The following is a 22,168-nucleotide window of genomic DNA, read 5'->3' on the forward strand; positions in this document are numbered from 1 at the left end:
AGTAAATTACCTGCTTTTGGAAGCGTAACTTCTTCTACATTAGGCACTGGGGACGGTTCATCCATATCCTTTGTCAGATCCTCTTGTTCTTCTTCTCGATGACCCCTTTTTGACTTGTTATAAGGGGTAGATGGTCTATAATGTACAACATTATAGGAATTAGAAACAACTGCTGCAATAACAAGAAAATGGGATTTTTTATTACTCACCTTAAAAATCCCTTTCTCCTCACATTCATTGGGGACACAGATTAGGTAGAGCCGCTGCCACTAGGAGGCAGACACCAAGTAAAAAAATGTTTAAGCTTCTCCTATCAGGCTATACCCCTCTTGCAGACACTGAGATAACCAGTTTGTACATAAGCAGCAGGAAAAGAAGAGGAAAAACATAACCACTTAGAACTAACAAGGAGAACCGCAAATCATACGCACCACATCAATAAAAAGTTACTATAATAACTCGGGCCGTGGGCCCCTGTTACTATAGTAACAGACTGTACTTACCTTCCTGGTTCCGGATCGCAGCGGAGGTCCTGACATCAAGCGCTGTGTGCAGCGCATGACGTCACAGCGCTATGCGCCGCACACAGCATCGAGACGACAGAACTACCGCCGCGGCTGAAGATGAAGGTAAGATTAGCCCTGACTGGCGGGGTCCGACTCCCGGGACCCGCCAATAAGCTGTTTTGAAGGGGCCGCAGCACTCGTACGAGAGCTGCTTCACCTTCATTCCGGTCACTTCATTCCGGTCACACTGTGAATCGGTGTCGGCGATTCACAGTGTGAACGAGTAGTGAAATGAAGGGGAAGCAGCTCTCGTACGAGTGCTGCGGCCCCTTCAAAACAGCTGATTTGCGGGTCCCGGGAGACGGACCCCGACACATCAGCTATTGATGGCCTATCCTGTGGATAGGCCATCAATGTTTAGCGACTGCACAACCCCTAAGCCTACGATGTAGCAGGCTTAGGGGGCCCATGAGACAGGATCACAGATTGTGTGATCCTGTCTGCTGGGCCCTGTATCTAAGCCAATCACATGGTAGGCTTAGATACAGGGCCCATGTGTGATCCTGTCTGATGGGCCCTGTATGTAAGCCTACCACACTGTAGGTTTAGATACAGGGCCCCAGCACACAGTAATCTTATACTGTATAAGATTACTGTCTGCTGGACCCTGTATCTAAGCCTACGTTGTGGTAGGCTTAGATACAGGGTCCCACAGACAGTATCACACATGGGCCCTGTATCTAAGCCTAACACATGTGTTACTAATAGTTTTTCTTGTGTGTTTTCTTACAGGTTCGGTCGTTGGACTACGGCGGATTCCAGGACTACTTCGATGACGGCTTTTTTTTTATTATCAATAAAATGGTTAATTAGGGTTCTGTGTGTTTTTTTTAATTTAAATAAAATATTTTTTCTATGTCTTTGTGTTTTTTTTTAAACTATATTACTACCGCCTTTAGTAATGGCCGCCGGCTGATTGACAGTATCCATTGCTAAGGCAGGGCTTAGTGTTAGCCGGTGCAGAGGCTAACACTAACCCCCATTATTACCCCGGTACCCACCGCCACCAGGGGTGCTGGGAAGAGCCGGGTACCATCCAGTACCTGACCATCTGTAGTGATGGTCAGCCACTGGGGTGGCCGCAGGCTGGTATTATCAGGAGGGGAAAGGCCAGATACAGTGGCCCTTCCCACCCTGGTAATGCTAGGCTGCTGCTGCTTTATTGTATCTGGCTGGTTATGAAAAATGGGGGGACCCCACGTCATTTAAAAAAAAAAAAAAAAATTATTGGAAAGAACGATGTCGGGTCCCCCCCAATTTTCATAACCAGCCAGATACAACACAGCAGCAGCAGGCAGCATTACCAGGGTGGTAGGGGGCCACTGTTTTTGGCCTTCCCCAGCCTAATACTACCAGCCTGCGGCCACCCCGGTGCCTGCCCGTCACTACAGATGGTCGGGTACTGGTTCGTACCCGGCTCTTCCCAGTACCCCTGGTGGCGGTGGGTACCGGGGTAATAATGGGGGTTAGTGTTAGCCTCTGCATCTGCTAACATTAAGCCCCACCTTAGTAATGGAGGTTGTCAGTCAGCCAGCGGCCATTACTAAGGCGGTGATAATAAAGTTTAAAAAGATACAAGCTCATAGAAAAAATATTTTATTGAAATAAAAAAACACAACCCTCATTAACCATTTTATCGAGAATAAAAAAACCGCCGTCATTGAAGTCGTCCTTGAATCCGAAGTCCAACAACCGAACCTGTAAAAAAAACACAAACACACAAAAATAATCAGTAACACATAAAGAAGCAAAATTATTATTCTTACCTTTCCTGGGTCCAGCGCTGGAGCCGCAATGTCAGCGAGCTGAGCCCTGTATCTAATCCAATCATGTGTGATACTGTCTGCTGGGCCCTGTATCTAAGCGTATCATGTGTGATACTGTCTGCTGGGCCCTATATCTAATCCTATCATGTGTGATACTGTCTGCTGAGCCACTGTATCTAATCCTATCATGTGCGATACTGTCTGCTGGGCCCTATATCTAATCCAATCATGTGTGATACTGTCTGCTCAGCCACTATATCTAATCCTATAATGTGTGATACTGTCTGCTGAGCCGCTGTATCTAATCCTATCATGTGTGATACTGCCTTCCGAGCCACTGTATCTAATCCGATCATGTGTGATACTGTCTGCTGAGCCACTGTATCTAATCCTATCATGTGTGATACTGCCTTCTGAGCCACTGTATCTAATCCTATCATGTGTGATACGGTCTGCTGAACCACTGTATCTAATCCTATCATGTGTGATACTGTCTGCTGAGCCACTGTATCTAATCCTATCATGTGTGATACTGTCTGCTGAGCCACTGTATCTAATCCTATCATGTGTGATACTGTCTGCTCAGCCACTGTATCTAATCTTATCATGTGTGATACTGTCTGCTGAGCCAATGTATCCTATCCATAGTTTATAGGGTCGTAGTGCTATAGATATGCTGTCTCCTATACACACATTTTTTTTTGGGCGGACACATATGTATTGGGGCTATTTCCCCTGACATTTTAAGCCCTGAGGGTATATTCACACGGCAGCGTCCATTACGGCTGAAATTACGGTGCTGTTTTCAGGAGAAAACAGCTCGGGAATTTCAGACGTAAGGGCATGTGCAGGCGTTTTTCGCTGCGTCCATTACGGACGTAATTGGAGCTGTTATTCCATGGAAAACGGCTCCATTTACGTCTGAAGAAGTGACAGGCACTTCTTTGACGCGGGCGTCTTTTTTACGCGCCGCCTTTTGACAGCGGCGCGTAAAAAAAATGACCGTCGGCACAGAACATCGTAAAACCCATTCAAATGAATGGGCAGATGTTTGCCAACGCTTTTGAGCCGCATTTTCGGACGTAATTCAATGCTAAAACGCCCGAATTACGTCCGTAAATAGGGTGTGTGAACCCAGCCTTAATGACGCCCCGGCTGCTAGTGCTGCATTGTTGGGCCACTTAGGAGACCCAGCGATGCAGCTGAAAGCTGAGGACCGTCGGCCATGAGGAGTTTGCGGGGGGGGGGGGGGGGCCCAATAAGAACTTTTGCATCGGGGCCCATGGGCCCTTAGCTACGCCCCTGGCCAAAATACTTGTGCAAATCACTCATAACAGCTAAAAATAAACATTGGGTGGGTGCTGTCCCTTCCAATGAACGAGAAAGGAATTTTTTTTGGGCGAGTAAGAAAAATAAACAAAAACCTGTTTTCTAATCCGATCCACTGGGGGACACAGATGATGAGCTGGGGACATTTAAAAGCAGGGGTTGGGAAGAGAATATTGAGCGTGGTAAGTGTACAACTGTCTGCAAACCTCTGTAACCGAGTGAAGCCTCAGGGGACGATGTAAAGGAATGCACCCTATAGAACTTGGAGAAAGTATGAAGGGAAGACCATGTAGTGGCTATTTTACTCCTAGTTAAATGAGCAGTCACTCAAAAGAGAGGCTCCTTGCCATTTGAATGGAACTCCTCACCAATGACAGACCGATTCCAGTAGCCTATGGTAGCCTTAGTCGCCGTCAGACCTTGCCTAGAGCCTTCCAGAATGAAAAAAATAAGTCTGAGAAAAATAAAGCTGAAATGTGTGTACTACATCCAAATTGTGGAGTACTGTTCCCTAGGGTAGGAAGGGGAAGGGAGAACAATTTCTTCATAAATATGAAAAACTGAAACCACCTTGGGAAGAAAGATAAGGACAGGGCAAAGCACCACCTTTTTCCTGGTGCATCACCAGGAGAAATTGCGAATGGAAGTGATTGCTATCAAGGATACCTTCTAAGCAAGTGGAGAGAAACATTGTTCAGTGGCTCAAAGGGAGAAGACTGCAACGCATCCAGGACCAGGTTAAGGTCCCATGGAGAACTAGGCAGACGGTAGAGGAGCTCAGAATAGGGGACCCCTTGAAGGAAGGTACGGAAAGGAGGAGACTTGACTGCCAAAAGGCGCTAGAAGAGAACAGAAATAGACCTTTGAAAGAGCTAAGGCCAAGACCCAGATCCAGGCCTTCTTGTAGGAAGAAAAGAAAGCGAGAAAGGGAAAAGTGTAACGGATAAAACGGTAACACCCCACACTAATGGAATAAAAGACTTTCACATTCTATAGTAGATTAGAGGAAGATGCTTTCTGGCTTTAGGCATGGTTAGATCACTTGTTCAGAAAAATCATGGTACCTAAGCCATGGCATTAAACAAAAAGCTGCTAAATTCAGGTGGAAGAGAGATCCCTGAAAAAGCAGGCCTTTTTGGAGCGGGAGACACCAGGGTGAGAGCGACTAGGTTGGTGTACCAGGCCGAACTGGGCAATCTGGGGCGAAATTAATCACTGGGACACCTTCTGCCTTGATTTTCTTGTGGATCCGAGATAGGAGTGCACGAGGAGGGAAGAGGTAAGGGAACCCGATCAAATGCCACAGGATGGCCTGAGCATCCGATGCGAGTGCTAAGGAATCTCAAGACTGAGATGCGAAGCAAGGAACCTGGTGATTTAATCTGGAGGCCATGAGGTTCATGTCTGGCTGATCCCATCTGGAGAAAATTTCCTTGAAGACTTCCGGATGAAGGGCCCACAACCCTGGGTCTATCTGTTCTCAGCTGAAGAAGTCTGCGTTATAAATTGTGGAATGTTTACTACCAGAATATATACTGCTGAAAAAGAGGCAAAACGTTAGTCACTGCCAACGGCAGGATGCTGGCTGCCTCCAACATGGCCGTGGTTCTGGGGGTCTTGTGTTGGAGGTTAAGATAGGTGACCGCTGTGGCGTTGTCCTCCTAAACCCTGACTGGATAGGAACTGGGTCCAGAGTTAGAGTTAAAAGATACAAGTCTCAGAGCATAAAGACACTGATCAGAAGGGCGGACTCCAGGGGAAACCACACACCTTGAATGGCTAGTTCTTGAAAGAACCCTCCCTACCCGAAGAGTCTGGTGTGATGTGCATCTGCCACCAAAGCGGCAGGTAGGAGCAGCCCATAGTCAGCTTTGGGGAGTGGAGCCACCAGTGCAAAAAATGGCGCACTGACAGAGGCGGAAGAATCAGGCAGTGCAGAGAGTCCATCGACTATTTCCACCGAGCAGGGATGGTTCATTAAAGGGAAACTGAGCAAAAGGAATCGCCTCAATGGAAGAGACCATGTTGAAGGAAAGGGAGGCTGTTCTGCGGAAGAAGAATTCCAGCCTGGGCTGTATGACCAGAATGGTCAGATATTGCAAGGGAGAGATGAAGGACTTGGTACTGTTCATGATCCAAATGAAGTGGAACAAGGTATCTAGATTAATACAGAGACTTTTCAGATTGGGTGACCTGAAAGGTGCCTTGATCATGATATCATCTAGGAATGTAATGGCCACAGCACCTCGGGAGTGAAGGAGAGCCATCACTGAGGAGAGCACTTCCGTGAAGACCCAAGGGGCCGTTGACAATCCGAATGGAAGATCCACAATTTGGTAATGGCAGGATCGCAAAGAAATCACTAATGGATCGCACAGTTAGGGATGAGTAGATACGCGTCCTTGATATCCTCTGAGAACAAGAACTCCCCCCTGCTCCATGGACGCAAACACTGAGCGCAGAGTTTCAATACGCAAACAGAAAACTTTGACATAATGGTAGAGGCACTTCAGATACAAGATCTGACACACCATTAACTCTTTCTTTGGAACAACAGAGAGGTTGGCATAAAGTCTTCAAAACCTCTCCTGCAATCACTCCCTATAATAGGAAAGACTGAATGGCAAGAAAAAAAATAGCAGGAACTGACTGGAAGAAGCGGTCCAGGGGAATAGAAGATAATTGTATTTTGTAGACTATAGGGACCACCTTGCATATCCAGGAATCAGAAAAGTGGGAGAGCCAGGCATCCAAAAAAAGATAGCGCTCCCCCCACCCGAGCAGATCTAGTTCTGCTGGGGTAGGTTTGTCACGGTTGAGGAGATGGGTGCCAGGAAGGACACGGTTTAAAGGAAGGTCTCTTATTTTTGTCTTGCAGATTTCTGCTCTTGGATAAAGGGGTACAGACTGACGAACAAGCAAAAGGGCCCCAAACCAAGCCACACTCTTCTTGGCGTGGCCAGAGTGACGGGGCCTGCTTTAAGGTGAATGAAAAATCTGTGATCTCAATTCTGGTCTTGCCCAAGTAGCTGGAGAATGGGAGAGCGGTTAAGGTTCTCTTAGATGGCTGCACTGAAGCCAGAATATCCTGCTAATAGCGACCAGGAGAGTTGAGGAATAAGCTAGTAACCTGGCCGCATCTAACAAGGCTACCCAGAGGTATTTCTCTGCGTGAGAAAGATTGTAGGCAAGTACCACCAGATTCGCAGGAGGAAGGAGACACCAAAAAGTATGCCTTGACAAAGCTATCTGTGTGGGCGACAGAAGGGAGCTGGAACAGAGGGTGATCCCATGGCTGGCGGGCAACAGAGAATAGAAACCCTGCTGTGCCTCCTTTTTCCTTTGGCGAAAGGGCAGTCGACAGTGAGGTTAGGCCGCACTGTTCTCCTTCCTCATAATGGAGTAACAAGGTGATCAAGTCAACCCTGTACTCCCAACCTAAGAGAAAAAAAAATAAAGAAGCATAGATGGACGTGCCTAACAGGTAGATCTGTCTCCTACGAACACTTAGCTAAAACTGGTTAGCCGTGTCTGCACGAGGGGTATAGCTTATAGGAAGAGCTACCACTTTTTTTTTAAATTTAGTGTGTCTGTCTTCTAGTAACAATTGCTATATCCCAAAATCATAATCTGTGTCCCCCAATGAAAATGAAGAGAAATTATTTTTATATAGATTGTTAAGCAATATGAAGCCTATTGATGGATAAATATGAAATGGGCAGATATCAGAGACATAACATGTGTTTTTGTCTAATGCGCCAGAAGGAAAATGGACTGAAATGAATAAACATTCTAGTACCGAGTGGATGCATTGGTAATATCAAGTATGTGTGGCGTTAAGACAGGTAAAAATACTTATCCAACAAAGACAATGCTACCAATTAGTAAAAGAATAAGCATTACGCGATTGATGTAGAGTGGTATTTAACTAGTATATGACTGGCGCAAACATAATTCACAGACATGACATATAACTAATATTTACACCAATAATGTGTGCAATTATGGTGACAGAACGATAATTTAAAGCTCACCGAAACGTAGACCTCTGCACATGTAAGTGGTATGAAAGTCATGTTTTAAAAAACACATCATAAAGGATTTTTTAACAGAGCACATGCAACTGCTATATGAACCAACCCTTTCTTGACATTCTTCTTTTTTGCTTCTGCACTAGGAGGAGGTGAAGGAGAACGTTTCCTCTTTTTGTAATTAGGTCCTTTCTTGTCCCTGCGATCAGAGTCAGGACTACTTACCTTTAATGAGAAAGAAAATGTTTTAAGTATATAGTACAAATGTCACTCAAAATAGTATTTTACAGAAAAAGAAATGCACTCTACCTACCATTTAGTACATTTTAAGAAGTATACCTTCACCATAAACACACACAAAAATAAAAGTAACGTGTAAATATTCCAATGCAAAATTATTATTTCTTCTGTACAGTCAAAGTTCGGCAGAAGCTGCATTTTTTTTTTTCCTTAACAGGGAATGGTTTATTTATCAGAAGCCTAAGGCCCCATGCACACGACCGTGTTTTTGCGTCCGCAATTCCCCCGCAAATCCACGGGAGAATTGCGGACCCATTCATTTCTATGGGCCCATACACACTATCCGTGTTTTCACGGGTCTCCGAATGTCCGCAAATCCGTGCCGCAGAAACTCAGGACATGTCTTATTACGGCCCGCAAATTCGATGCGGACATGCCAATAGAAGTCAATGGGCCCGTGGAAATTGCGGATACACCTCCGTGTGTCATCCGCAGTTTTGCGGATTTGCGGAAGTGTTGCTAGGTGACGACCGGGAATGAGTTCTGTCGTCATCCTGTTTTACCTAGGCTTTTTTTTTTTCATCCGCATTTTGCGGATTACATACGGATGAACTGCGGATTACATACGGATGAACTGCGGATGACATTTCACGGAACACGGTCCTGGAATTTGCGGACCAGAAAAACACTACGGTCGTGTGCATGAGGCCTAAGAGTATGAAATGTAAAATTTAATTAAAAGGGGTTTTCTATGGGGGATACAGAAACAGCCTAAGAGCATATATCTGGCCATCTCTCTGCTGGGCACTATACTGTGCTAACAATTGTGGGAGCCCCAGCAGTTAAACCACAACTCATCAGCCAAGAAATGTATGGATATTGATTTAAATAACGTAGAATGAAAACCTAAAGGGATATTAATTGGTCCCCGACTGCTGGCTGTGTTTTTACAGCCTTATTATGGTGGCGCATCAGAGATTGTGAACGCGCGATCATGTGCATATAGTACTGGGCACAAGATCAGGGACCAATCTTTGTGGTCCCTGATCATGTGATCACTGTGAGAGCCAATCACAGCAACCACATCTCAACATTTATGAAATATATCAATAGTGGTTTTTTGTTAGCATAGATATATATTCTATTCAATTATATATATATATATATATATATATATATATATATAAAAGGTTGTGTGTGTGCGCGCATCTATCTAGATATATAATCTAAGTATAGTCGTCCAAAGACAGGCAGCACTCCGAGTTTTAGTGAAAAAATGGCTTTTATTTAGCCCTTGTGCAACGTTTCGGCTCAGCGTATGGAGCCTTTTTCACGCTTGAAAAAGGCTCCATACGCTGAGCCGAAACGTTGCACAAGGGCTAAATAAAAGCCATTTTTTCACTAAAACTCGGAGTGCTGCCTGTCTTTGGACGACTATACTTGGATTTGGAGCAGTGATCAAGCTCCCAGGGCGCGCACCCATCCATAATTTTGACTGGTGCTGCTGGATTGTGGACTTTCTAGATATATAATCTGTTACATTAAAAAAAAAAAAAAATTTAAAAAAAAATTGGTGTTCGTTAGTGTTAGCGACATTATGGAGAGGACATAGCGCATATAGTGCTGATGAGGCATATGCCATGCTGTGGTCAGAATCTGAGACCGCATCAGAGATGGCGTCAGAGATGGAACCTTTTTAGGTAGCTAAAATGTTAGGGTCACTTCAGGTTCTTCGAAGTTCACACTACAAAGCATGGAAGCGCAGGACCTAGTAGCGCTGTAGCACAGGACAACATGGTCCCTCTACTTTACAGTCTCGTATGGGCACCTGCTCCATTTTTTGGCCCTAGAATCCACAAATTTACTGCCACTCCTGGTGGGACGGTGGACGATTCAAATTTTGCCCAAAATGGACTACTTTAATTTATTTATTACTGATGACCTCCTAAACATAATTGTCCACCAAACTAATTTATATGTCACGAAGTATATCAGGCAGAAACCTTCATCCACCCATGCCAAAGATTGGACGCCCACCAATTTGTCTGAATTAAAAATAAATTTGGGGCTCATCCTAAATATGGTTATTGTAAAAAAATAGCCCTCGATAAGATCATACTGGTCAATAAGACCCATCCAAGCCACCTCAGTGTATTCTGCAGTAATGTCCAGGTCTCGTTACAAAACCGTAATGAGGTTCCGTTACTTTACTGATAACTCACAGGTCCCCCAAGTCCCGATGCAAACCGTGATCGGTTATTCAAAATAAGACCACAAATAAATTACTTCAATAATTCATTTCTGCAATTTTATGCACCAGAGCAGAATTTAAAAGTGTGGATGAATCCCTCCTGAGTTTCCATGGTAGACTTAGCTTTCGCCAATATCTACCTTCCAAAAGGGCAAGATATGGCATTAAGCTATACAAATTATGGGAAAGTGGGTCAGGATATACCACTGCCTTCAGAATACTGAAATACGGGACCGCTCAATAAATGTTCCAGGAAGCCCCCCTGATCTTTCCACCAGCAGTAAGATAGTGTGGGAGATAATGCAGCCTCTGCTTCACAAGGGGTACAACCTGTACTGCAACAAGTTTTATTCAAGTGTGCCTCTGTTTAGGCATTTGCATGCTGTGAGGACTGGGGCATGTGGAACCAATGCGCAAAAAACGAATTGGTTGTCCACTGCAATTAGTGGTGAAGCGCATGGTAAAGGGGAGTCCTGTGCATGTGAGGAATTGCTGGCGGTCAAGTACAGGGACTGTAAAGACGTTTATGTGCTAAGCACAATTCATACCGCAATAACAGTGGCAGTGACGGAAAGAAGGGCAACATCGGACAAGCACAAACCAGTGCGTGTGTCCAAATATAATAAGTACATTGGGAAGGGGAGGATTTAAGCGACCAGGTTTTACATCCCCGAGCAGGCCATACTTATCATGAGAGAGTTACAACACCTCCCGGCAGGACGCAGACAAACCAAAATGCTACATAGAGGGAGATCACAAAGGTGCTACCTCTATGTAGCATTTTGGTTTGTCTGCGTCCTGCCGGGAGGTGCTGTAACTCCCTCATGTGTAAGTATGACCTGTTTGGGGATTTTAAACAAATTTAATTCTTTTTCAGTGATTTGTTTGACCAGGTTTTATAGCTCTATTTAGTAAAACGGAGAACAAAAACCTGGTACAAAAAAGTGGCCATTTATCTATTACACATGGCAATCCACAATTCATTTGTGCTCTATAAAAAAAAAAAATCAGAGGCAGAGACACAGATCTTGATTTTCAGGATAAAATTATTGAAGGTCTTATATTTGAAGATCAGGACACCAGAGAATGCCCCCCAGTCTGAGGATGTCAAACGATTAACTGAAAGATGTTTTACCAGTCCCAATCCCCCAACACCAAAAAGAAGCAACCCCCAGAAAAAGTGCCATTTCATCCCCGTCTTAAACAATTCCATAGTGTTCTGAATTTAGTCAAAAATATATTTGCCCTACTTTACATTTTTCCCCTTATTTTACTCCAAGGGTGAGGAAGGGAATAGGCGAGGGGAGGATAAGACATGTTTGCATATTTTCTAATGTTTGACTGCTGGAAAGCCCCTTCATTTGCATAAACCTGCAATTTCTTAGGAAACCAAAATAAACTCCCATTATACCCCTAGATGAATATTTTGGGATCTCTGCTTCAAGAGCAGATATTATGAAAGGGTTATAAAAACTCTGTTGAGTTTTGTAAAATCAGCTTTGAAAAAAGGTAATTTGTGAAATAAACTTCTTCTATTGTAAGCCCTCCTACATCTCTATGTGAAAAATAAAGCACACATATTGGGTATCCCCATGCACAGGAGAAGTAGCAGAATTTGAAATGAGATTAACTTTATCCGTAGTCCATATTGCGTGTGAAAATTGCGTGTGTAAACTGATGCATTTGCCAAAAAAATGCTAATTTGATTTTTGTTCCATCTTATTCAAGAAATTTCCAGAAGAAAACGGGACTTTCTAAAAAGATGATAAACCCCTTGAAGAAAACCCTGGGGGGCCTACTTGTGTGAATGAAGTCACTTATGGGGTGTTTGTAATGTTTCAGGGGCATTAGGCCCCCCAGAAAACAGTATGCTGCAAAATCAGCTGCAGAATTGCTGGGCCCAAAAGGCCAAAATAGTCTGCTTTTATGCCAGGCCCTGGCACATGCCAGTACAGTGAATAAAGCACACATATTGGGTATCCCCATGGACGGGAGAAGTGGCACAACGTGAATTGAGATAAATTTTATCTGTGGTCCATACTATGTGTGATCACAGTTTGCATAAAATGACATTTTCTAAATTCTTAATTTTTTTTCCCAGTTTTGCCTACTTTATAGAAGAAAAAAAACATGTATACTGAAAAATCAGATTAAAACAACGTCCTTTAAAAAGAGTGTAAAATTAAAAGATGAACTTCATTCACCTGCAGAGTTCTATTAATCTGAAGAAGCGCATAGCAAAATTGTGACAGCCTGGTCCTTAACCAGTTAATACTTTGAAGAGAGGTTTAAACTCTCCTCGCTTCTTTGTGTTTATAGATGTTAGAAAAGAATAGAGTGCATTCTACAAGAGCAGTTTTCAGTAATGACCTTACTTCATCGGTCAAGGTCTTAGCGGAGATCTTCTTGCGGCGTGTAACTGGACTTCGCTCATCATTCACCTCATAATCTTCCTCATTCATCCACTCATTGAACAGATCGGTGTCGAGAACCCACTTGGCATGGACCTATTCATATGAAAAATAACCACGTTTTTTGTTAGCAAATACTACAGTTTAATAACTTCTTATATGCAATATATATCAAGACTCATGCACACATTTTGGATGCATTATTAAAAAGTTCATGGATTTCAAAAACATCAAGGCTTATATTAATGCAATATTTGGATGCACTATCCTTGCCTTCTGTAATGCATGGGCAGGGTCTTTAAAATACAAACAGTACTGTTCAAAAGTTTTAGGCATTCAGAAGTGTCAGGATTCTGAATACACATGACGTCCAGGCTGGAGGTCATGTATATTCATTATCAGGACACTTGATTAACGTTAATGTCTGTGTATGTAGCTGCACATCGTGTTCTAGTAAGAACGCGATGCTGCTGTGTAAATGAATGGGGAAAAGTGTATGACGCTGACTGGTCACTGATTGGTCAGCGTCATACACTCCTCTGTACAACGCCCACTTGGTCGAAAGTAAAAACACGCCCACTTGGGCATTAATAAACTCATTAGCATAAAGCTAAAAATCGCTAATAAAGTGGTTTAAAATAGATAGTTTTTCTAAATAAAAAGCATTACTGTCACCTACATTATAGCGGCGATCTCCTTATGTAGGAGACAGGGCACTTATAATGTGGCGACAGAGCCTCTTTAACCCTTGTCATATTACACAGACTCTATACCCCTTATACCACTAAAGAGTACCAATCCATTCCATGAATTCTTATTTAGGAATCTTTCAAAAACACATTTCCCCACACCAGCTCACAGTCCTTGCACATGAATATGATTAAACCATGTGATAGAGCTGTATACAAGCAAACACATCTCTCCATGAACTCCTTATCCCCAGCCCCCAAAAACAACAAACCCCCTTTCCCTTCCCGACCGCAGTACTTAGCACCCTCCCAGTTTTTCTAAGCCGATTATCTTGCCACATTATATTCCATATCATATGCAGTCATTAAAGGACCTTATAAGATCCCTTCCGGTCCAACCAATCCATGACTTTGCACCCATTTTCCCCATTGTTTGTCATACTTGTGCAATGCCCCGCGCTTAAGATATATTAATTTTTCTAAAGATATCGTATGATTGACATAGCTTACCAGCTCAGGTAGGCCCGGAGGATCCCTTTGTAACCAATATTTTGCAATCAGCTTTCTTGCATGACATAACACTTTTTTTAAGAGGCATCAGTTCAGCTCGATCTCCCCCCTCCCCTCCCATGCACCCCAGAAGATAGACTTTAACATCTAACGGAAGATCCCTCCCATACACACTAGTTAGCATACCCCGAACCTCCCCCCAATACCCGCGTAAAGCTGAGCAATCCCAAACATATGCTTCAAATTAGCCCCGTCAGACGAACATCTAGTACACTCCATTGATGACCTAAGCTGCATTTGCCATAACACCTTAGGCGTTCTATACACCCTATGTATCAAAAACAGTTGCGATCGCCTATGAGCTATGCTAATGGATATCTCTGTCGGAGACTCCAAAATATCTCCCCATTCCTCAGTAGAAAGGGCCCCAACATCACCTTCCCATTTTCCTTTTATCTCCGCCATAGGATCCCCCTAGAATTTGGTGAGTAAAGTGCTATATACCAAAAGATATAATACCCTTCGTACCCCTAGCTCCCAGAACCTGTTCCACAACCCCCAAGGTGGAGAAACTCAAGTCCACCAACCTAGCCTGTGCTTGAGCGGCATGTCGCAATTGTAGGTATTGATAGAATAGTCTATGTGGAAGCTTGAACCCCTCCTGCAATTGAGAGAACGACTTTAAAATCCCTCCTTCATAAAGCTGACAAACCAATCTAACCCCTTTTTGCCCTCACTCCTGAAAGCCTTCCAAAAGTAGCAAATTCCCACAGATACGGGTTGTTCCAAATTGGCATATAACTTGAGCATTCTGTAACTCCCAACAATTTTTTGCATTCCCACCATACCTTATGTAAAAGCAACAAAGTCAGTTTGCCCCCCGCCTCCCTCCTCAGTTAATGTGACTCCAATGCTTCCAGCAAATCAGTTTGCTGGCCTCGATAAAATAACAATTTACCACATGAATCCCACCGGTCCCTTTCTTTCCATCCCTTAAGGTGTTGCAGTTGAGCCGCTAAATAATATACCCATGCATTTGGTAAAGCTAATCCTCCCTGTTCTTTCGGCAATTGCAGTTTTTCTAATTTGATCCTAGGGAATGCCCTTTTCCCTTTCCAAATCTCTAAACAAATTATGTATCCTCCTGAACCAATACTTAGGCAACCACACTGGGGCATTATGTACAACATAAAGAATCTGAGGCATAAGAACCATTTATCAGATTTGCGTGGCCCAAAGCAGACAATGGCAGTCCAAGTCAAAGCTTAATCTTATCTTTCAATCTCCTCAACAGGGGCTGCACATTCAGAGCTATAAAGTCCTGTACCCTTGCCGAGACCCGAATTCCCAGGTATTTAAATTCCGCAACACAAGGAATATTCACCCCTCCCACAATCAGCGGTGTAACTAGTGATGTGATCAGTAACAATGCAGACTTATTCCAATTAATTCTCAATCCCGAGAATCTACCAAAACGCTCAATGACATTCATAACCTCAGGCAACGATTTTTACACACACCCCAGAAACAACAAAATCTTCTGCATATGCATATAAGGCTATACGTTCCTCTAACTCTCCAAACTTAAAACCTTCTATATTCGGATGCTGTCTCACCTTATAGCCAAGGGCTCAATCGCCAAAGCGAACAACAACGGGGAGAGTGGGCACCCCTGACGCGTCCCCCTCCCCAAAGAAAAAGGTTCAGACATCATTACATTAGCCCTTAGGCTATGCTCACACGGCCTATTTTCTGGCTTTTTTCGGGCCGTAAACTAAAAACGGCCAAAAAAAATCGGAAACAGAACGCCTCCAAACATCTGCCCATTGACTTCAATGAGAAAACAGCGTTCTGTTCCGACGGGCCGTTATTTACGCGGCCGTTTTGAAAAACGGCCGCGAAAAAGAAGTGCAAAACACTTCTTGGGACGTTTTTGGAGCTGTTTTTCATTGACTATTGAAAAAAGCTCCAAAAACGGGCATAAAAAACGCAGCGAAAAACTACGTGAAAATCGCGAGTGGCTTAAAAAACGTCTGAAAATCAGGAGCGGTTTTCCCTTGAAAACAGCTCTGTATTTTCAGACGTTTTTGAGTTTGTGTGTGAACATACCCTTATCCTAGCTACCGGTTCATTATATAATAATTCCACCCACATGATAAAGTTTCTTCCAAATCCGAACCGAGCCTATAGGTACCCCCAGTCCACACTCAAACGCCTTAGCGGCATACAAAGATAAAACAGCTCGAGAATGGGGGGGCCCCAGAAGCAGCCTGTATGTTCAGGAACAACCTACGAAAATTGACTGCCGTGGATTTTGATGGTATGAAACCCGACTGATCCAGAGAGACAACAGCAGTCACCACTTTCATCAGTCTACTAGCAATAATTTTCGCTAAAATTTTGATGTCTGATGTTAAACAGGGAAATTGGTCTATAAGGCCCCATGCACACGAACGTAAAAACGCCCGTAATTACGGCCTGTAATCACGGGCCCATAGACTTCTATTGGCCACGAGTACCTCCCCGTATTCTTACGGGAAGGTGCCCGTGCCGTTAAAATATAGAACATATCCTATTTCAGGCCGTAATAACGGCATGGGCAGGCCCATAGAAGTCTATGGGGCTCCCGTAATTACGGGTGACTACGTGTGTACACCCGTAATTACGGGAGCGTTGCTAGGCGACATCAGGGGATAGTCACTGTCCAGGGTGCTGAAAGAGTTAACTGATCGGCAGTAACTCTTTCAGCACCCTGAACAGTGACTACCGATCACAATATAGATCAACCTGTAAAAAAAAATAGAAGTTCATACTTACCCAGAACTCCCTGCTTCTTCCTCCAGTCCGGCCTCCCGGGATGACGTTTCAGTCCATGTGACCGCTGCAGCCAATCACAGGCTGCAGTGGTCACATGGACTGCCGCGTCATCCAGGGAGGTCGGACTGGATGTCAAGAGAGGGACGCGTCACCAAGACAACGGCCGGGTAAGTATGAATTTCTTTTACTTTTTCTGCGGAAAGGGCTGTCCCTTCTTTCTATCCTGCACTGATAGAGAGAAGGGCTGCCGATTACTGCAGTGCAATTTTGCAGCGAAAACGTGCCCCGGTGGAATACTGGTGACACCGGACCCATATTTACAGGCACGGGTCCGTAAATACTGGTGCAATACGGGTCGAATACGTGTGACCAAGGACCCGTATTTACGCCAGTATTTACGGGAGGACAAAAATACGTTCGTGTGCATGAGGCCTCAGAGTCAGGTTGTGCCAGATCTTTCCCTTCTTTAGGGAGAACCACTATTGCAGCTTTATACATTGTCCGTGGCAAATGTCCCCTCTCAAAACTATCCTGATACACCTCAAGCAAACGGGGCAGAATCTCATCTCCATATGTTTTGTATATTTCAGTAGGTATACCATCCATCCCCGGCGCTTTTTCATTCGCCATAGACCTCACCGCCTGCTGTACTGCCTCAATAGTTAGTGGTTCCTCCAACATCTCCCTCTCCTCCTCCTTCAATGTAACCCATGTCATCTCTTCCAAATACGCCCTCAAGAGATCCTCCGAGTAATCTACCCTGGAACGATACAGCTCCAAATAAAAGGATTTCAATACACTAAGTATATCACAAGTCTCACTAACCATCCTCCCAGTACTGTCTTGTAAGTGATGAATGAACTCCCCTTCACGCGGAGGTCTAGCTATATTAGCTAGAAGTCTACCAGTCATCTCCCCCTCTTCATAGTACCGTTGTTGTAAAAAGAGCCTATTAGCAGCTTAGTCTATCATATATTCTCGTAATAATGTTTGAGTTTACGTCCACTGAGCTAACGTGTCTACAGTGTTATTCACAATGTGGCTTTCCTCCGTGACGGTCACCCTCTGTGTCAATTTGACACCCAGTTGTCTAGACTTGTTCTTGATAGCCGTGATCTCTTGAATGTACACACCTCTCATATATGCCTTCCTAGCATCCCATAAGAAATCTGTGGGAACCGTACCCACATTAAATTCAAAATATTCCTTTAGAAGCGGGACTATTTTTGCTCAACCCACCAACTTTATCCAAAACGGATTTAACCGCCAATTCATTCTCAACCCTCCCAGGTGCGGACTAGTTCTAAGTCTTAGTAGCAGCGGGGAATGATCAGATAATGACCTAAATAGATACTCCACATCCTCCACACACGGAACACCCAGGCTATTAATGAACATCAAATCTATCCTAGACAGCGAACCATACGTAGAGGACACACAAGAATATTGACTAGTTGAGGGCCAATTTGCGCGCCATACATCTGTCAATCCAGCCTCCCTCATATACTTCCCAAATTGCGTCAGACCGGTGCCCTCCTCTCCTAATACCATCGGGAACCTATCCACAACCCTTGTCCATAATATTGTTAAAGTCACCCATTATTATAGTCGGAACCATAGGCCAACTTGCCAGTCGTTCTAACCCCTTGCGCATTGGAACTTTGGAATATGGGGGAGGCACATAGATTACCACAACTATACATTCCCAGTGAAATAGTCTGCAATGTATGCCAACATATCTGCCCTCACTGTCACTGAAAGAGGCCATACAGTTGAAAGGCACATCTCTATGAATCAAGAAACTGACCCCCCTCAAGTACATTGAGTGAAAGGAATGAAAAGAGTGCTTAATCCAAACCCTATGTGCATTCTGTACCATATCTCTAGTGAGATGCGTCTCCTGCAATCCCATGACACCAGGGGAGTGCCCTTTCAGGAAATCAAATATGGCCTGGCGTTTTGTGTCCTCCCCCAGACCCCTCACATTCCAAGAAAGGAAATTTATCCTACCTCCCATCGAATACCATCATTCACCTGTTATCGGCATAGACATGCAAATATAAGGATACCTATAGCGTACTGCGGTCGAGACCCCACCAAGAAAAATCACCCTCCCCACACCTCCCAACCTTCCATAAACTTACCCTCCTAAGAGGGCCAGGGCTAGTTAAGTAAACTCCACCTTTATGACATTCCAGCATCAATAACACAGTGCAAGTATACATGAGCAGTATCCACCCAACCATCTTACACAATTTAACCTTCCATGACCGAATCCTCCCGCCACCTCCATATAGTATGCACAGTACCTACTTAGCAGCATATAAACAACAGTTTACAAATGTTGGCTCCTATCAACCCCACAGTATAACATATAAAGATAAACTGCAGCAGCAGCAGAAAAAGAAATAGGGGTTTCCAGTTAACATTTCCCGTTATCTCCCTCACAATACATCATCCTCCCCTATTAACACAGTCCCCATTGGAACCATCTTTCCAAGGATCACACTGCGTCCTCAGCCCGATGCTGACAAATCCGATTCTCGTGACTGTCCAACCATCTCAAAGCGTCCTTAGTATTCTCCAAAAATTCAACAGACCCCAACGCCACAACACGTAACTTTGCGGGGATTAGCATCGAATATTGAACACGAAGAGTCCTCAGGTGCTTTTTAATCTCCAAAAATTGCATCTGTTTTTTTTGAACCTCAGCAGAAAGGTCAGGATAAAAGGAAACTTTCACTCCATTAATGCATAGCTCCTGCCTCTCCCGAGCATGTCGAAAAATCAAATCCCTGTCTTTATAGTGTAGAAGTTTCACCAGGACAGGCCTCGGCGGACGACCAGGCGGACCTGGTCGAGTAGGCACTCTGTGGGCTCTTTCTACTGCAAATAAAGGAGTCAAGGTATCTTTGCCAAACACCTCCAACAGCCATTTCTCAAAATAAGAGTCCGGGTTAGACCCCTCGACCTTCTCAGGTATCCCCACCATCCGCACATTGTTGCGACGTAAACTATTCTCCAAATCATCAGTTTTAGCCAGGAGATTAGGAACATCCACAGCCGTGGCATTAACATCTCTCCTCGACGGCAACAGCCGATCTTCAAGCTCACTAATGCCACCGCCGTTGTACGTTCAGCCACTTTTTGAAGATCATGTCTGATAATGGAAATATCCTCCTTTATCCCTCCCACCTGGCAGGCAAGTTTAGCAAGGGTAAGATTACACTGGCTTACCGCCGAGAATACATCTGCCAGCGTGGGTCCAAGCTGCTCCTTGTCCGGCGGGCCATCCACCATATTAGACCCGGGAGTTCTGGTGTATCAGCTCCAGTCTCCTCCTCATCAGAATCCATGTGAGCTCTCAACGGCTCAAACCGGGACCCCAGTCCACCGGTCAAGTCAGCTCTCTCTGCTGCTGAACTTCGTGCAGTACCTGCTTTGATGGGTGTTTGGCGGGCAAAGCGCTCCAGTCTGGATGCCGCCGCCGCCCCCCCCCCCCCCCTGACAGCTCTCCTCTTCGAGAAGGCAAGCGTGTCGGCGCCATCTGGTGTCTCCTTATCACCTCCCTCCGCCACTTTAGACCGCCTGGACCGGGTCATTTCACCACCAAAGATCTCAAAATGTCATCCACAGGGTCCTCACTGCTTCACCTCCCTCTTCAGCTACAGCGAATACGCCAAAGTGAAAAGTAGGTATATATTCTCAGGATACTGGTAGCGGGAGCTACGGAGCCTGCTTCCGCTTACATACGCTGCTAGGTCACACCCCATGCAGAATAAGTTTAGAGCCAATCACACGCTTTCCTGATGGTATTGCATTAAGGATAAGTATCTAATTGTATTTCTCAGGATTGAGGACACCATTTATTTCGGACCAGATCCCCAACTTCATTTGCTGAAATGCAGCCCCAAACTTGCAAGAAACCACCATGCTTCACTGTTGCCTGCAGACACTCATTATTGTACCGCGCTCCAAGCCTTCGGCAAACAAACTGCTTTCTGTTACAGCCAAATATTTAAGCCCATAGCATATGCTGCCATTTTTCTGCACCCCAGTTCCTATGTCTTCTTGCACAGTTCAGTCGTTTGGCCTAGTTTCCACGCTGAAGGTATGGCGTTTTGTCCGCAATTATTCCGTGAAGACCACTCCTGGCCAGACTTTTCCGAACAGTAGATGGGTCCCACTGGTTTCTGCCCGTACTGAGCTGAGGGCACTGCTAGGCATCTTCCGATTTCGAAGGGAAGTAAGCTTGTGTCGTCTTTCATATGCTGCACTAAATTTCCATGGCCGACCACTTTATCTACGGTCCTCAATGTTGCCCGTTTCTTTGTGAGTCTTCAAAAGAGCTTGAACAGCACATCTTGAAACCCCAGTCTGCTTTGAAATCTTCGCCTGGGAGAGTGCTTAGTATTGCCATGGTGGACCTGTGACATTAAAAACGGTCTTCCACAACCACACCTTTGCAGCAGAGTTTTGCTGTTCCTCACCTAGTTTTAAGCCTCCCACACAGCTGTTTGTTAGTTAATGACTGTATTTCAACCTACATATGAAAATGATCATTACCACCTGTTTGGAATAATTGGTTAATCATACACCTGACTATAATCCTATAAAATCCATGACTTTGTGCAAGTGTACCTAGAAGAATTGATGCGGTTTTGAATGCAATATTGATTTGATTTAGATTTCTCCTCTATTCACATTGTATTTAAAAAAAACTATTAACACTTCTATTCTTGAAAGCATTCTTTCTTTGCAGAATTTTTCCAGAACTGCCTAAAAAGTTTGCACAATATTGTACATGCCAACGTAAAAAAAAAAAGAACAAATTAGATTTTTAATTAAAAAAATAAAATAATTTAATTGTAAAAATAGATTTGAAAAAATTTGACATTTAGCGTATACAAAAATGTGAAACATCTTTTTAATATCCAACTTGTCTGCTGAGAAATAACTGCTTGAAGTTACAGCCCCCAACCATGCCAACCAGTTTTGATACATTTTCCCCATTGTGTAGATCACCTTCTACATTAATGTGCACACAAATAGATGGATGTGAAAGGTGATCCACACCAGGTACCTACAATAATGCAGAACCAGGCCGGATTACAGGAATTGCGCCAGTAAAATTAAGCACTATATAAATCTTAAATAAATAACAAAAACTAAATTGTTTTAGCATTTTGAATGTCAACTAAAAAGGTCTGTTATAGAGTTAGTTTTGTAGTTGTCCTTTAACTGTGCAAGGTCCACATGCATGCCCACAATACTGATAATATTTTAAGTAAGTGAGAAAGGCAGAATAGCATCCCCTTTGAATGTTTTATATCACTTTATGTTGCAGTCCAACACCAAGTGATTTTAAGATATGGTTTCCACAATTCTTTGGTGTACTGTGCAAGACTTTATGCACTGCAGGACTGCAGCCAAACAGAAAAATCTCAAACAAACATCTGTGGAAGTGGACCTGTTGAATCGGTCATCAGACACTTGCATTAACGATTTTGCTATAAGGGCTCATTCAGACGAGCGAAATACTCGTCCTTGTGATGTCC

General features: G+C 44.0%; 1 protein-coding gene across 6 annotated transcripts in view; it reads right to left on the bottom strand.

The window, feature by feature from the left end:
* Nucleotides 1-22,168, bottom strand: part of SMARCC2 (SWI/SNF related BAF chromatin remodeling complex subunit C2) — a 151,302-nt gene that overhangs the window by 93,037 nt on the left and 36,097 nt on the right. For all 6 annotated transcript variants that reach the window (XM_075852147.1, XM_075852144.1, XM_075852143.1 and 3 more), the window contains exons 9-11: nucleotides 12,554-12,690; nucleotides 7,802-7,912; nucleotides 11-135 (exon numbers count right to left, since the gene is read on the bottom strand). In XM_075852147.1, coding sequence (XP_075708262.1) covers nucleotides 11-135; nucleotides 7,802-7,912; nucleotides 12,554-12,690 — 373 coding nt within the window. The remainder of the gene's footprint in view (nucleotides 1-10; nucleotides 136-7,801; nucleotides 7,913-12,553; nucleotides 12,691-22,168) is intronic.

Source organism: Rhinoderma darwinii, chromosome 2 (genome assembly GCF_050947455.1).
Source record: "Rhinoderma darwinii isolate aRhiDar2 chromosome 2, aRhiDar2.hap1, whole genome shotgun sequence".
In the NCBI taxonomy this organism is placed as follows: domain Eukaryota; kingdom Metazoa; phylum Chordata; class Amphibia; order Anura; family Rhinodermatidae; genus Rhinoderma; species Rhinoderma darwinii.